Source organism: Brienomyrus brachyistius, chromosome 24, assembly GCF_023856365.1.
Source record: "Brienomyrus brachyistius isolate T26 chromosome 24, BBRACH_0.4, whole genome shotgun sequence".
In the NCBI taxonomy this organism is placed as follows: domain Eukaryota; kingdom Metazoa; phylum Chordata; class Actinopteri; order Osteoglossiformes; family Mormyridae; genus Brienomyrus; species Brienomyrus brachyistius.
In genome coordinates this window covers 1,573,768-1,590,582 of record NC_064556.1, presented here as the reverse complement: position 1 = coordinate 1,590,582, position 16,815 = coordinate 1,573,768, and the positions used below count along the sequence as shown (strand labels likewise).

Genomic DNA, 16,815 nt, shown 5'->3' with positions numbered 1-16,815 from the left:
GTTTGAATCGCACAGGTAGCCAAGTAAGGACATCACCGTTGGGATTTTAAGCGGCCCATAACCCCAGGGGCTGCTGGATTTTGATTATAAGATGTAACTTCTTATTGCTTTGGACAAAAGCATCTTCCAAAAAGAAATCAGACTCCATTCTGTCGTTGAGAATAAGTTCTGGTTTTAGGCAGAATACCTTCCAGTGTAGGTTCGGAAAATATAGCGTGAAATTAATTTCTCGCTTATTCGTGATCCTGACCAGGATATGCAGTTGGGAGGTGGCTGAATGCAATTTTCGAATTCGACTTTTTTTGCCATTATCCAATGACATTCCAAAGACACCAGTCTTAATGCAATGGGAAACAAGCTTCTTTTTATACAGGCTATTAGGTTTACGTCAATTGATAAAACCTATATGAAAATAAAAGTGCAATTTTCTTGATTTTGTGCAATTCACAAACTAGAAGAATTTTAAAGATAATTGCAGTTCAAATGAGGCAACGGCAAAAAATAATTAAGAAGGAATCCGGGAAGTGACATTCTCACTCAAGAGTGGTTACGGGATTTTCTCTTTAGTCCTTATTTAATCAAATGTATCGTTTTGCCAAAAGTGTTTGTCACAAATAATTACCTTTGACGCACGGTCACAGTTAACATTAAAAACGCCAAGGAGGTGATATTGCACACAAAACCAACAATAATTAAAACTCCCAAAAGACATTTTTAGAAAAGTTAGAACTCTTGCTGCTGACTCAGAATCGTTACTTTGCATGCTTTGCGTTGCACATAGCAAAGCCCTTCGGCCTTGGTCGGAAGAGCAGCCCGGCGGGCGGCGGGACCCGGGAGCCGGCGGCGGGCGGCCAGCCAGGCTGAGTCAGCGGCAGAGCTGCGCGAGGCGGCACTGAGCGAGAGACCGCGCGACTCGCCGACGGATAATGGCGGAGGGGGAGCTGGACGTCGATTCGCTTATTTCCAGGCTTTTGGAAGGTGGGTGACTCGACTTGTGTGTATGACACCGCAGGTGGCTCACGCTATACCCGGGGACTGTGTCGGAGCAGCCCGGTTTCGGGGGGGCTTGGTGCCGGCCTTTCCTGGCCGCGCCTCCCGCCTTCAGCGCTCCCGATCTCCCTTTCAGCTTTAATAAAGGCGGCGTCCTTGGGACGTTTACGGAAAAGCGGGCTTTTGGCTGGCCTGAGCGCCCTAAACCGTGCCGTGTGAGGCGACGCGGAGCCCGCTGGGTGTCGTGGCGGCGGCGGCGTCCTTCGGTGCCCGAGCACCCCGGCCGCTCCCACTGCTCTCGAGCTCCGTGAATGTTCAGGAATTTGATCGCTAACCGATTAGTTGACAGCCAGACCCCAGTACGGCGAGCTTTAGTCACGTTAGTCTGAAAGTCGTAACACGAAGACAGTCCGGACGGCACTTCATTAAATTAAACCAGTAGTTGGTAAAAAAGTGCACCGGACATCTGTTTATTTATTTACCTTAGTTAGGCAAGTGTATAGTCAACTCATTAGCTACGCCTTTCCCCATGGTAATGTAGATATTTATCTCACTCAATACTTCCCGTACTACAAAGTAATATTGTGTGAAATTACATGGGTATAGTATACTCGTAGTGTACAGCTGATTCTGCTCTTCCGTTGACTAAATGTGATTAGGCTGCATATATTGTGACACAACAATGTAACATTAGAACGAGTCACCCATACTAAGTGCTGCCGCGAAGTTTGTGTGAAAAAGAGGTTTGGGAAGCAGCTGCGACATTTTAAATGATTCAACGGTCAGTCTACGTGGCCGTCCGGCATGTTCCCAGGGTCGGTGCTGGAGATGCGGGGAATGACAGCCCCACGGAGATCCCACATCCAGCTCTGGGGTTGGGGTTGGGGTTGGGGGAGTTTGTGTCACCCTGGAATACTGTTTTAGACAAAGAAAATGGCATAAGAAGCGAAGGGGACAGCCAGATCTTTTAAGAGCAGAGACTTTTTTTTAAATAACTATTTTTGCTTGCCTTTTATCTCGATTGTTTGTCCCTGGGTTCATGGTTTATTAGCCACTTAAGACCACTGGGATGTCTGGATATTGACGGCGTCATGGATGAAATAAAAACGTGCAGAATGAACATGTACTATTGCCTGATGGAATATTCTGCCTAAAGCATTACTCTGTGGTGATAGACTTCATTCTGAATAATTTGATGAAAGAAGTCGGAGATGCTTTGCATGTCTGTGTAGTTCATATTCTTCTCTTTGAAGAAATTGCAGCGTGTGCTTGTAGGTTATTGTATATGTAGTTGATGTGAGGTGTTTGTTCTGGACACTCAAGGTTTGTCCTCGTCACAGTTTTGCTCTGCCTGCGTGAACCTCTGCTTGCTTTCTCCATAAATGTCAGCAGCTACAGCTATCTGCTTATTGGCCTAATTGCTCTTCTCCTTTTTCCTATCACTGACATGGATTTTTGGCTGCCCCTTTTGCAACAAATTGTGAATGTGCTCCCTCCTCCTTTGTGGCAAATCAAAGATAGCGATTCGTCATGTACATTTACCCGGATTAGCTTGTCTGGTTAATAGGCTATCCCACCACGGAGCACTGTTTTCAAGTTCCTGGCCTGTCATGACCAGGAACTTTTGTAGTTCTTGGCCACTTTCGTGTGTCACTTTCCCAACGCATAACATGAAGTGTGTGCTAAATGAGCACAGGTGACCCAAAAAGCTCGCAGGTTAAACTTCACACGTAATTTCATATGAAACTACATCTCCAGCCCAAAACAGTGAAGGATAAATAAGTCGATTTATTTGATCCCCTATCTGAAAATGCAGGACAAAATGCATTTTATTTATATTGTCTGTGAGATGTTTATAATTCATTATTAAATCTGGTCAGCAGATTGTTTTTTATCCTATGGAAAATTAAAAGACAATGTAGCGTTATTCTGCTAATAATTCTGCTAATGTAATTCAGATACAAAAAAATAATTCCATCTACTCAGTTTTTGCTCCATTACTTTTCTCTGCTCTTTCGCATAACTCAAGTTATCACCAGTGCTTGTGGTTGACTAGTCAACAAGTTTATTGCTATAAGCCCCACTTAGTAGTTCCTGGTCACACAAAATTACCTACTCTGGAATAGGATTTTTTTTAAAAAAAAAAAAAGGTCCAGGAACTACAGTCGAGCCAAGTGCTTGTGGTGGGAAAACAGAAGTTTCTGGTTCCTAAAAACAGGTTCTGGTTACTAAAAAAGGTTCCTGCAGTGGGAAAGCATCTCTTAATAATGCGCATTGCAGTCCAGTACTAGCTTCTCCTACCTTTGATCTGTCATATTTTGATGGGTTTTAGGAGAAACTCAGATGTGATTGTGACATTGCAGTAGTCACAGTGTATGACTGTATAGTGACGTATGGCAGTATGCCTGTAAAGAGGGTAGACATTGTATTGTTTGACAAGTAGCCCATGATGCTCATGCTTTAAAGCTTTAGGTCAGTTTTGTGTTTGTGTACTAAAGTTACAAGTTTTTATTTGTTTATTGATTTAATTGCTAAGATGGGTTCCTCACAGAGGTCTTGACAAGTTAAGGAACAATTTTTTTTGTGGATTTTTATTTTATCAGTTTTCAGTCATTTTTTGCAGTCCTTGAATAACTTTATGTATGAGATATTATTATTATTGTCATTTATGTCAATAATATCCAGTGCAGGGCACTAATGACCTTGATTGTTCTCTCAGGAAGTACAGGCCACACACTGGTCGGGTCCCAGTCCAACTTAGGGAAACTGGTGCACATATTAGAGCCAGCCAGAAAAAAAAATGACATAGAGAGGGCAAGAGTAAAATTCATGGCTACAGTGTCACCCACTGACTCACCACACCATCAATACTGGTTTAAATCTTGTGATTAGTTCAGTGATTGTCGTTCCTGATTGATGGAGGGTGAAACGGCATGTTTTGTGGATCGGTTGGGTTAGGGTTGGGGAAAGGCTGGTTTACAGTGTCAGGCACAAACAGAAATAAATAAGCAGCCGAATATTTTCTTTGTGTGAGACTTGTGCGGTCACTGCTACCTGTATTTCATACCGACACACATTCCGGCAGTTTGGTTGTTCCTTGGTATGGCCTTTGGAACAGCTGTGCTGCTGATTTTCTGTGGTGAGGGCTTTGGAGAGTCAAGCAGTGGGGGGGGGGGGGGGGGGGAAGATGTTTACTGTCTTTTCAGCAGTGACCCCAAAGGCCCACCCCCCATTCTTGGTTTATTGCTAATGGCCGTGGGCGAGTGGAGACTATTTGAAGGCTTTGTTTGTGGTGCGGACTTTGTTGCTGCTGTCGTTGTTGTTGATTGGGGAGGATGACATCATAACTCTAAGTAATCTAATTTTCTGATATGGGCCTGCCACATGGGCCAGGATGGTGCATTCGCTTGTTTATTTGTTAATCTAAAAACACTACGGTTCGATTGAACTGTCACCACGCTGCTTTTTCATCAAGTTCAGGACAAAGTGCTGAAATAGTTCTGTTGGAGAAAGTTTCGGTTTGTTTCTGATGGAGTATAAAGTGTCATGGAGGCCGTCACTGAGGGTGACCTCTCGGGGCTTTGCTGCTCTGCTGTGTCCCATCACAGGCACTGTCTGAATGTTAGGGGACCTACAGCTGCACTGCTCTGTCCTGTTATAAATAACCGGCTCTGGGTTTGGCGGTCCGCAGCCCCTCCCACGCCTCGGCAGAGCCCGCTTTTCGAGCTGCTCACCAGTTTACCCTCCGCTGCTCATGCGCGCTCCTCGAAGGCTGTGTTTTTATCATATTATTATTATTATTATTATTTATTTCTTGCCCTGTTGAGTATCTAGACTTTCAAAACAAGCCCTTATCCTGCAGACTAAATTTGAATTTGGAGATAATGTTGTGATGTTGCCATGTAGATTTAACCTTGGTTTCCAAATTAGGCTTGTCCTCTGCTGTTATGGAGTGAACTCTGGAAAATTAAATTTAGCCTTCAGAAGCCAAGTGAACGTCAGTAACGTTACTCTTAATTGCATATGACCGTAGCCTCATACTTGCGTAATGCTTAATGTCGCTGTAGGTTTTATGATTAATTCATTGGCCAGGGACTGTTTCCATCATTAAGTTGTATGGTAGGTGCTTTACTGAAGGCTGACAGAGTGTCCTGGGCCAAATATAACCTGATGTCACTTTAAAAGTAGAATCACGTTCTTCCCTTCTGTATAATCTGTCATCAAGCGACAGGTAAGCCTGGCCAGTATGTGAACTGAAGGAAACCATTTTGTGATACTTGAACTGGCTCCAGAGTGCAGCACTGCCTTTGTTAGCTAGTACTCTGTCTCTGCGCCTTTGGGCCACAGTGCTGATGGTACCACAAGAATTGCTAGGATCAAATTCAGGAAATGGGGAAGTAGCGCACCTGAGAGTGTTTGCTGGGGTATCCTTTGATTGGTGTGTTGATAATATTCTGAAACTACTCCTTATTAGGGCCAGGGATCGGTGTCTCTGTTACTGAATGTTATGAAATGTGTTGGCCGAGTTTAGATGTTCCCTGATGTCCGTACAGCCATTAACAAAGGAGAAATGTTCTGGTTCTTCATAACTAGTTGGTCACAAACCACGTCTTATCTGTGTTTACAGCAGCAAGCGGCCTAATGATTAAAGATTTTTAATTTTTCACTTGAATGGCTTTAGGATTAAATCTTAGGATGATGGCTTGTATTCATTATTTCCATTTATTTACATTTTGTGTAAAGCAGCTTACAAGTGAGGCAGATAATACTTAAGTGTGGGATAGTTGTGGAAACACACTGCTTAGAACCTAACATCAGAAAAGCTATGCAAATATCTACATCACCCAGAGGGATCTAGCAGGAACTGGTACGAGAACAGAGCATCCATTAGTGCCAAGTCAAAACCATTTCAACAGAGCAGTCAACGTAGGCAGTGAGGGACAGAAAGTGTTCCTGGAAGAAATGCATCGTAAGGCGCTTCTAAAGCATCTATCATTGCAAGAAGGTCCATTATTTAAACAACATGATTACTAAGCAGATAAAACCCGTAATGGAGAAATCGACTTAAAAAAATGCACGGAAGTATGTTTTATATTGACATCAATGATATTTGCGTAATGCTCGTGAGTGGAAGCCGTGTTTTGAAAAATAAAATGATGGTCACAGATGGAGGAAGGTGTCGATTTTGAGACGGGCAGACGTCAGCGCAGATTGGCCGTTTGTGGGGACTTTGTGAGGCCAGAGCTGCAGGGAGGCTGTGCAGATGCTGTGTTAATAGTGTTGTTTGTTTTTATTTGCGACCTGAGTTCTAGGTGGGTTTAGTGTCCTTCAGCTGACCTCTACCTGTATGTGTAAAATAAGCCGGATATATTTGTGTTAGGATTCAGCTGCGTAGCATTAAATGACAGTACAGGCCCACCTTGTATGGGGAAAACTAACCGTATAGGTTGCCTGCACTGCTCCCGAATGCCTCCCCATTTAAGAAACAACACTGGCATTGTATGGTCCAGGAGGAGGACTGGACCCAGACCAAAGAAGAATGGAAAATGCAGATCAGGTGTAATTCTGTGCAGGGTTTGTTAGGCTGTTTGCTCTGTGACACTGTACCATGCCTGTGGAATTTATTTTAGTATGTTTACTACAGCTGCTGAAGGATTTATTGTCTGTGTCCCCTTGGAGAAAAACAAAATGGCTCCTGACGGTTTCTTTGAGTACTAATGTGTCCAGTTATGGCCGGAGGGAGACGAGCGGCGAGATGCATGGGAGCGGGTCTTGGGGTCTCCGCTGCGGAGACGTGCGCAAGTTAGAGCGCCTTGGAGCAGGACGGGTCAGCACTGCTGCCCCGCCACGTCCTTTGGGAATTCTTGCAGCTGATAGCAGTCTCTGTAGGAGAGTGGCACTGTTTAGAAAACAAAGGCCCTCCTTGTGACACTGTGTGCGTGTGCACTCGCGCGTGCTCGTGTCGCTCCATCCCCACATGGCACCGCTCGATTGTGAAAGGGACAGGGGTGGGCGGGTGTGTGATTTGTCTATTTATTATGACCTTTCCTGCCCCAGCCTCTCTCCGCCATGACGGAAATTCACCGTCGTCCCGTATCTGTATCCTGAAAGGGCTCCCAGTGACTTTCCGAGGCAAGGTGGCATTGCGCATAGTCTTGTAGAGTCCAGGCCTGTTTTTTTTGCTCAGCTCTGCTCCAGCTGCATTAACTGGCAAGTCGCCAGCTAGCTTGGGGGGGGGGGGCGGTGTTAGACCTGTGGCATGCTCTCTGCCAAACACTCTGGGGAAGGTTTCCACAGAGCTTTGGCAGCTTGTATGGAAATCTCTTGGAAAAACAAGGGGACAGATTTCTTTATTTTTTTTACTACTTGTTGTTACATCTTGGTGTGCTTTGAAGTCTATGTAGCTTCCAGGTGCTTGAAGCAGCTTGCATCTTCTGTGCAAATCCCAGTGGAAGAGGAAGGTTGAGCGTCAATGATGACACGTGTTGGCTCGGTACTGCCCTGCATCCTGGGAGCCTGGAAAATCCATCGGTTTCACTTTACTTCAATGAGACATTTTAGCGTCTTGGTTTTCTTAATATTTCTAGGCTGTTGGTTTGTAGTTTCCAGATACTGTCAGGCTCTCGTGAGTGTGAAGGCAACCGGTATGGCTACTCGCTTAACCTGTAGGCAACTGTGTTTGGCTTGTAGCCTTGCGACGCCTTTCCTCTACCACCAAGAGCTTAACCTTAGCCGGCCTGTACCGCGAACTGATGCTCCTCCATTGCAAAGCATGCAAGCGGTACCCGAGCCGTAACTGCGCTCACATGGTCTTGTTTACTAGCATGGCTGGAAGCGTGACCAGACGGCACTTGTTGCCTCACTATCATCTGATTGGTTGAAATGCATGGAGACAATGGTGTTCTGCGCCTGGACTTTCGGAAGAAAATAACATATATTCTATATATTATTCATTATTAGTAGTAGCGCACATTGCGTATCTGAAAACTCAGGACTTGAAAATTTCCATCCTCCAACTTATAGGACAGCTGAAGGGAGTGGATTCATAATGCAAATTTACGCAGACGAATGCTAATTACACTTGCCTTTCACGTTCGCATGGGTGAACAATAAATAAGCGTTTCTTCAATTTTACATCACTTTCGCTCTCCAAACTAGGCAGCGCCCTTTACCGAGCTGACTCTTCTGCAGTGGAAAACCGGAGCGACCGGGGTCCGGCTGTACTCGTGGCACAGCTCGAGTACAGGTCGGTTCCTGTATGACAGTGGAAAAGCACTGTCGGTGTCCAGTGTTGGTCCATACCCATTTTTGCTCAGTTCCCTTCTTCCTTCTGCCTCCAGAGCCCTAAAACAATGACCATATATGGTCATCCTTCAGGCGGCAGAGTTCCATACCAGTGACTCCCCCCAGCCCCCCCCCCCTTTGCTGTCAGGAAAGGATAACTCCAGTACTTCTGTGCACCGAGCCCTGAAAATTAAACACAGCCTCAGGGAAGAGGATTTACGCTGGACTAGCGGGGACTCGGGCATCTTATTCGCTTGTGATTACTTCAATAATGTCTGGTATTGTACTGTTAAGGCAAGGCACACACACACATGCATATATATACATTCTAGTTGTCGTCCATCTAATTCAGGCTGCTGCTCTGGGTCACTTGCAGTGAAAAGCTGAAAATATTACTGAACAGTGTTTCCTGTATGATGCCTGTAAATTCCCCAGCCCTCTCCGACTTCTCTCACCGCTCCAGAAAGGCTCCTTTGTTTGCCTTTGCCAGCCTGCGAGATGGTCGCTGCCCTGCATTTTTTTATTTAGTTTTTGGTTGGCCAGTCATTATTTGGATTGAGTATCTGACCATTCAGAATGCTCCTCTGTGTGTGTTTGCGTGTGTGTGGGGAGGGGGGGGGGGGGGCGTCCTTAGCCCCTGTTTTGAAGAAAGCCTGGTTTGTACCCACCCCCAAAAAATTTGCTGTACTGGCTGACAAACTGGCGAAAGGTGAGGCAGAATTATCCTCCTATTTTACCACATTTTCCCGGGTGCTTGGCTCCACCCCCCTCTGCTCGTCCAAGGAGTACATGAGTTTCTAATTTAATTTGGGATAGTGTTCCCTCTTGGGGGTGTTTGCAAAAAGTTTCACTTAGAAAAATAGACTAAAAAACATGTATAAGCAATTAAATGGCCACAAGCTTTAATTGGAGGGGAAATCGTTGGTAAGTCTTAGTTCCCCAGGCTAAGTGCCTGGTGAGCTTTGGAGGCACTAGGCTGTTTTCTGGCATTGTGATGTCAGCAGGCAGTCGGTGAGCCTACAAGCTGTTCAGAGATCCTTCCTCCACTCCCTCTGCTCCTGTCGTTAGCGCGCGTCTGAAAGGCCGCACCAGGTTGATCTGGGCATCGCGGGCACATCCGAAGGGCGGAAATGCGACAGTGCACCGGCTGCCTGGTGACATGGCACTGAAGTTGAAAACTTTGCCGCACCGCTTTGCAGCACGGTTTGACGGCAGCCAATCAGATAGAAGTGGTGGTTTTGTCGCCTGGCAACAGTGTGTGGATGTCCCGCTGCCTGGGCCGGCCTCCGCCAGCTCTCACCCCTTCCTGCTGCTTTGTGTACTGAGGCCGCGCTTTCTGCTGAACACGAGCAGAGTACCGCCACAGGCTGCCGTGGGGGCCATTTCGAGGTTCTGCCCTGGGAACAAGGTGGTCATGTGACCCTGGCAGCCATCATTTTGAGGCTTCTAACTCACAGTGGCACCCGGTGCTTTAGTAGAGCATCCTTCTACATGGAAAGAACATTTTCTGAATTAATTAATTTGTGAATTAAACCCAAATGTGTTTAATTATTAATGACAGATACTTTAAATAATTTAAACAATGTGACGTTTAAACTATGAATCAGAATTTTTTTTAAATAATTTTAATTATTAAAGGTTTGTATGAGAGACATGCAGTTACCCTGCCCCTAACACCCAGCACTAGATGTTCTTAGTGAAATGGCCTATTTGGACCTGGAAGGCCGTAGAGCAGTCAAACCAGTCTGTCTACAGACACCTGGTACAGCAGCATTTCTTTCTGCTCCTCCCAGGTTACTGTACTGATTTTTGTACTTTTTCTGCCTCTAGTATCACAAGCTTGGCTCAATGGGCCACATAGTGAACGTTTCCTATGATGCTTCCCCACTGCCATGTACGACCGAGCCGTGCGGCGAACTGAAGGCTTCTCATTGCTTACTAGCACGGCCACAACTGCTGGCTGCATCACCATCATCTGATTGGTCAGAATGCAGAGAAGTTCCAATGTTCCGCATCAGTACGCATTCATTATTTGAAAGGCATATTCTGCATATTATTCATTATTTGTATTATCACACATCGCGACTGAATACTAATTCTGCTAGCGTTCAATGCTAACGACACGGCGATTCTCACAGATGTGCTAGAAAATTAGCACATAGGAACTCGTTGTGCACCGTGTAGCATTAAATAAGTGTGTCTGCGGCTTTACGTCTTCGTTTTATGGTTTACGAGCCGACCCATCTGCAGTGGAAACCCGAAGCAAGCCAGAACTGTGCCATAGCAAGGCTCTCTGCGCGGTACGGCTTGGGTATGGCTGTATGTCAGTGGAAAAGCTCCACTGGTAAGGTCTTTTATTTGAGGAACGCTAAAGATAATTATGTCTCAAAATTACTTCTGAAGTGCTGCACTGAGTTCGTATACATCTATATATAGGTGTTTCCTGTCTTGCAGCGTCTATATGCGTTTGGGCCTTTTAGCTAAAGGGTTTGTTTAGGAAGCTCATGAACTCCAAACCCTTAGGATGGTAGGGAAGACAAGTGCTTGGACATAGACCTTATGAGCCTCTTGACATGTGTTTTGCTAAGGTGGCAGTTTCTCGCTGCATTGAAATTCTCAAAGAGCACATTTCCCCAAACGTAGGAAGAGACATCTGATGTCAGATTTCATCAGCTTCATGCCTTGCTGAATGTCTCCTGCAGGTTTAGGTATGGATGGAGATGTAGGACGTGTGGGACGGCCTTAGGACTGAGAGGCTGCTAGCTTAATGTGACATAAAGGGACACTGGGATGTCCTAATACTTGGGGTTAGGGTTATTAGAGGCCTATTACAGGGACTCTACAAACAAAAGCAGCTAAATGTTATTGGGAGTGTCCATGGTTGCGATCTGTGCTTAGCTTAGCTGCAAGTCGAACACAAGGCCACATGGCAGTTACACTTGAAAATGTCAGCAGTCCTTTAATGTCTGCTTGTCCTGGGCTCCACACCCTACTGGACATTTCGGCGAGGATGACCGTCAGCGTAGGCACGTAGATGTTGGCCATTTGCATCGCATGCTCATCAGTAGCGTACGGCTGGAAGGGAGCCTACCCTGCTGTGTATGTAGCTTTAGGTCAGTTTGGGTAGCACTCTTCTTACTGCCTGCTCGGTCATGTGACGCACCCCTCCCACATGACCTTTTTACGTCGTCATAGAGAAACTGCAGGTTCTGTTTTCTGGGTACTTCCTCCTGGCAAGAGAGTGATGCTGTCGAGCATTTATTGGAATTCCCACCTGAATTCTCCTACCAGTGTATCTCAGGATGCTTTTACACTGAAGGTCTCCCATGTTCTTCACATGGCTGTGAAACATGATGACAAACTCTAGCGTTGAATTATTTATCCCCGGACAGCAAAATGGTGTGGAGATTTGGTGAGATGGATCTTAGCTGACTTCCTGGTGTCTGAATGGAGGAACTGGCTTACTTTACAGTCGTTTATATCGCAGCACAAAACATAATGCGGTGGATGGTGCTTGTAGAGGCCAAGCTGGGATCTGAGGCAGTGAGGCCTGGGTAATAGCTCCATCACCCAGCTGCGGGTCCCGCTAACCGTTCCTTCCCTTGCTGAGACCTGCTGTCCCTCTGATGGGCCTGGACCAGCACGGGCTGCATAGGCTAAAGCCCTTTTTTTTTAATCCTGAGCTGAACTCTTTTCGCTTAATTCTCTCACTGATCTTTCCCAGTCTCAACTCCCCGTTAGACATATTTGGGAACGTGGTCGGGAAGCGAGGGCGAGATCATGCCAGCTGAGATTGACAAACGCAGGGAGAGACGCTAATGCTCTGTGTGTGTGTGTGTGTGTGTGTGTGTGTGTGTGTGTGTGTGTGTGTGAGAGAGAGAGAGAGAGAGGTTCTGTGTGGTACTGACCCATCAGCCAGTTGGCTGCCGTCCTGTCTCCTGTACTCCAGCGACCCACAGCCTTATTGGACTGGGCTGGTGTACAGCCAGTGCCCTTTTCAGTGGAAACTGATTTGATCTCAAGACGTTCTGTCCTCAGTCCCGCTGACACACTCTTATAATCAGCTGTTTTGCTCAGCTGACCAGCACGGGCCTATAATAACGTAAGTATGTTAGTGACTTGGGTGAGGCCAGGTATTAAAAAAAAAAAAATAGTGATGTGCTGGAGAAAATGTTAGAGTGACATGACACTGCAGTTTGGGAACAGAACAGCGAGTTTTAGGGACACAATGGAGAGATAAGACAAACAAACATGAAAGCATAAAAGGAATAATAGGAATAATCTGTAGGATTGTTCTCAGTAACCCAACTGGAAGGGAGGAGATTTAACATGCACAATGGTCAGTGGGCGGGGAACAGTGGCTGGTAGCACTCTTAGACTTCTCCATTCGCTCATATGCTTCATTCTAATGGAATTGCATTAATAGTAAATTGTTCTGAAACGGTTAGTTTAGTTTCCTTGGTCTCTTCTGGCAGTATGTAGGTCAGTACATCAAAAGGTAAGGAAAGCCTGCTGGATTCAGCCTCATGTTAAATTGTTCAAATAGGATTTCAGAAACCTGTTATAACTGCAAAGCACTGACGGAATACGGACCCCTGTAATTCATCAGTGACAATCTCTTTGAGCGTGGAGCCTACCGAGTATCTCCGATCTCGGGTAGATTCTGTCTGCTTGGTGGCGCAGGATGAAACCAAGTCCATTGCTAATAGAGGTGACCATATTTGGCATCGAGTTCACACTTAAAGACCGGAAGTTTGAAACCTGTCGAGCTACATTCCTGACCCATGCCATATTACTATGGGAGTCTGCCCTTGTGAAAGGACTTTGGCTAATGAATGTTGAGAACGTGGTTCCGCTGCTCCCTTTGGTGACTGTCAGTGTAAGAATTGTGAGCAACTTTGGGGTCACATTGAGTGAAATTGTCTGAAGGCGGTTTGGAGACCGTTCCGATGTGTTAAATTTGATTCTGTTGGCCAGGTAGAAGTTCTGAGCTCTTGTTGCTCAAATGCTTTTGGTCAACACTAGAGCAGTGATATGAAAGACTGGAACTTCTGGAAGGTTTACTGATTACCAGTCCCCCAAAAACCAAATTAATCTGGGATGCAGTGGTAAAGGCTGTCTTAATACTGGACAAAGGAATTCAACATCCTGCCCATGACATGCACCCGGGACAGCACAGCAGGACCTTCTGACCACATCCTACCTTATCTCCCCCCACCCCACCCCACCCCATCCAGTGCGGGGATGCCGTCCTGGGAAGATCGTGCAGATGACGGAGGCAGAGGTGCGGGGTCTGTGCATCAAGTCTAGGGAGATCTTCCTGAGCCAGCCTATCCTGCTGGAGCTGGAAGCCCCACTGAAGATCTGCGGTGAGTGCCTGTCCCCCCCCCCCCCCCCCCAAGTGTCCTATTTACGGTGTTCACCCTGTCACACGTTAGTGATACCCACTGCAACTGTGTACTATGATTTCTGATCTTTGCAACTAGACATAAGAAAAACAGACATCTTAACACAAGTGAACGCAGATATATTGATAACACAGGTCAAGGCAGGTAAACACAATGATATCTTGTTAATCAGGCCCACCGCACATAAATCCTGGGCCCCTTATGCAAGGCAGCCCCTCCCACCGGGACCCTTTCCAGGGCCTGGGACACCTTCCCCAGTCCCACCTTCGCCGAGATGACATACCTGTTAATTAATGCCAATACCTTTGCTGTTGATTTGAGTCATTGTTGGTTATTTCAATCGCTGGCGTGGCTGCCTGTGCCCCGTGCCCCCCCCAGGCGACATCCATGGCCAGTACACAGACCTGCTGCGGCTCTTTGAGTATGGCGGCTTCCCGCCGGAGGCCAACTACCTGTTCCTGGGCGACTACGTGGACAGAGGCAAGCAGTCACTGGAGACCATATGCCTGCTGCTGGCCTACAAGATCAAGTACCCCGAGAACTTCTTCCTGCTGCGGGGGGAACCACGAGTGCGCCTCCATCAACCGCATCTACGGCTTCTACGACGAGTGTAAGCCGTCGATCCCTGCCGTGCCACTGTGACAGATGCAGGGCTCTACGCTAACTTTTTTTCTGAGGAGCACTTGAGTCCTAAAGTTAAAAAACTTGTGAGCACAGACAGGAACTTGGGAGCACAGCCAGTTCTGTTCTTTAAGCACTCAAACTTAATGCATGATTATAATACAATTTCACATACAAGCAAGTCAGACAAAGCTGACAAGAAACTAGTTTTTTGTTTTCCTATTTTGGAGTTCTTTTGATGTTTTATCACATTTCACACTACAATTCATACTGTGGCTTAGCGATGTGGAGACCATTACTCCCAGGAGTCGGTCATACTGAAAGGAGCTCGCTGAGGTCTCGCTGTTTAAACCCCCTCGTAGTAAACAAGGCAGGAGGGAGCGATGTGGAGAGGGCAGGTCTCTCTCCCACCGTCCCGTGTGTGTGTGTGTGTGTGATTGGCCGCCTCACCGTTGCCCTTTACTGTCTCCCAGGCAAGAGGCGCTTTAATATCAAACTGTGGAAAACTTTCACTGACTGCTTCAACTGCTTGCCCATCGCCGCCATCGTCGATGAGAAGATATTCTGCTGCCATGGAGGTATCCCTTGCTGCCCCCCCCCCCCCATGTGTCACTTGGTGCCATTAGCAACATCCAGAACTGTGCTGCTCTTCTGCAGGCCTGTCTCCTGACCTCCAGTCCATGGAACAGATTCGCCGCATCATGCGACCTACCGACGTCCCTGACACCGGTCAGTCCACTCGACCTGCTTCCAAAAAAACTAATGGGCACGCTCTCACTATTCTACCTGCACTCACCCTCTCATGAGCCCCATCAACTTCAAACGGTCTAGGTCTGTGCTGTACCCCGTTAGCCAGCAGAGGGCAGTCACGACTTAAAGATCTTAGCCATTTACCATTTGGGTTTTTGAATACCCCTATTGCCAAGTGTTCTATCGTGAGTTAGGAAGCTAATAATATCCTCAGTAGTGTGCAGTCACAGTTGAAACCTGTGAAAAGGTTTTAAGTCTTTCATGGAGTAACCGAACATCTGTTCTCAGGTATGAATATGCAAGTTGATATGCACAAAAACTGTGTATTGGGGTCTGGGGAACATTTTAGGCTTTTTATACTCGACTGTTTTTAAATTTTATCTGCATCTGTTTGTGTGTAATATTTATGTGAGCCTGAACATGGCGGAGTCTTGATCCTGCTCATGACCAATAAGTGACTTTGTGCCGTTTGGACCTGAGGCGGACATTGCGGCGCCGTCTTACTGACGCTCCCGTTCTCTCAGGGCTGCTCTGTGACCTGCTCTGGTCGGACCCGGACAAGGACGTGCAGGGCTGGGGCGAGAACGACCGCGGCGTCTCCTTCACCTTCGGGGCCGACGTGGTCAGCAAGTTCCTGAACCGCCACGACCTGGACCTCATCTGCAGAGCGCATCAGGTAATGGGGGCGTTTTGCTGATTTTTACGCCCGGCATACAGCATCGGAAGGCCTCTATAAGCCCCCTGGATGTAGGGAGGTCTAGGTCTGTTACACTAGGGGTTCCCAACCACCGGGCTGTGGACCGGTACCAGGCCGTGTAAGATTTTGTGCCGGGTTGCAGTGAACGGATAACAGAAGCTGTTTTATTTATATTTGCCATCTGAAGTGATGCGCATTCGCAAAGTGCGGGTGTTATGGGTGCCTTGTAAATAGGCACTGGTACTTTCCGTACCAGTGTTTGCTCTCCTTACATGCTCCCCTTCTCCCAGGTGGTGGAAGACGGCTACGAGTTCTTTGCCAAAAGACAGCTGGTCACTCTGTTCTCGGCCCCCAACTACTGCGGGGAGTTCGACAATGCGGGGGGCATGATGAGCGTGGACGAGACGCTCATGTGCTCCTTCCAGGTCAGTCTGCCGCCCTACTCGTCGCGCCCGCCGGCCTTTGGGAACGCTGCCCCCTGACGCGGATTTCCGATCACGTGCAGATCCTGAAGCCCTCCGAGAAGAAAGCAAAGTACCAGTACGGGGGCATGAACTCGGGCCGACCGGTCACGCCTCCCCGCACAGCCGCCCCTCCGAAGAAGCGGTGAGGAGCGAGGCAGGAGCCGGGCCTCACCATCGCACGGACGGGCCTCCCTTTCTTCTCTGAGGAGAAGGCTGACACATGGTGGTTAACCATTTTGGAAAAGATGCTCCTTTCTCGAACTGTTTCCTGTGAGTTGCACACCTCTCTCCTTTCTCTTGCAGCCAGTCTCTCTACAACCATGCTTGTTTATAAAATATTTAATACAGCCAGTTGTTTCTCATATCCTGAGTGCACCCCCTCCCCCCCACATGCTTCTGCCCAGTAGCGAATGCACACCACAGCGATATAGCTCTTCTCAATATCGCCCCCCTCCCATCCAAATAAAACCGGTGGATTTTAAATAAAATAATTTGGGGAATAAACTTGGGGGTTTGTTCATTTCTACACCGATCACACGTAAGACACAAGCACTCAGATGTAAGTGTAGGAACTGTCAGTCATCAGCAAACTTTACTATGC

At 47.0% G+C, this 16,815-nt stretch overlaps 1 protein-coding gene across 1 annotated transcript; it reads left to right on the top strand.

Annotated features, from left to right (window-relative positions):
• Positions 1 to 818: 818 nt before the first annotated feature.
• LOC125719899 (serine/threonine-protein phosphatase PP1-beta catalytic subunit-like) lies at positions 819 to 16,718 on the top strand. The gene is given in 9 exon segments (XM_048994747.1): positions 819 to 978; positions 13,512 to 13,643; positions 14,061 to 14,239; positions 14,241 to 14,292; positions 14,777 to 14,881; positions 14,961 to 15,032; positions 15,578 to 15,729; positions 16,041 to 16,175; positions 16,256 to 16,718. Coding segments are annotated over 9 exon segments (984 nt in total). The 5' UTR covers positions 819 to 926; the 3' UTR covers positions 16,361 to 16,718.
• The last annotated feature ends 97 nt before the right edge of the window (positions 16,719 to 16,815 follow it).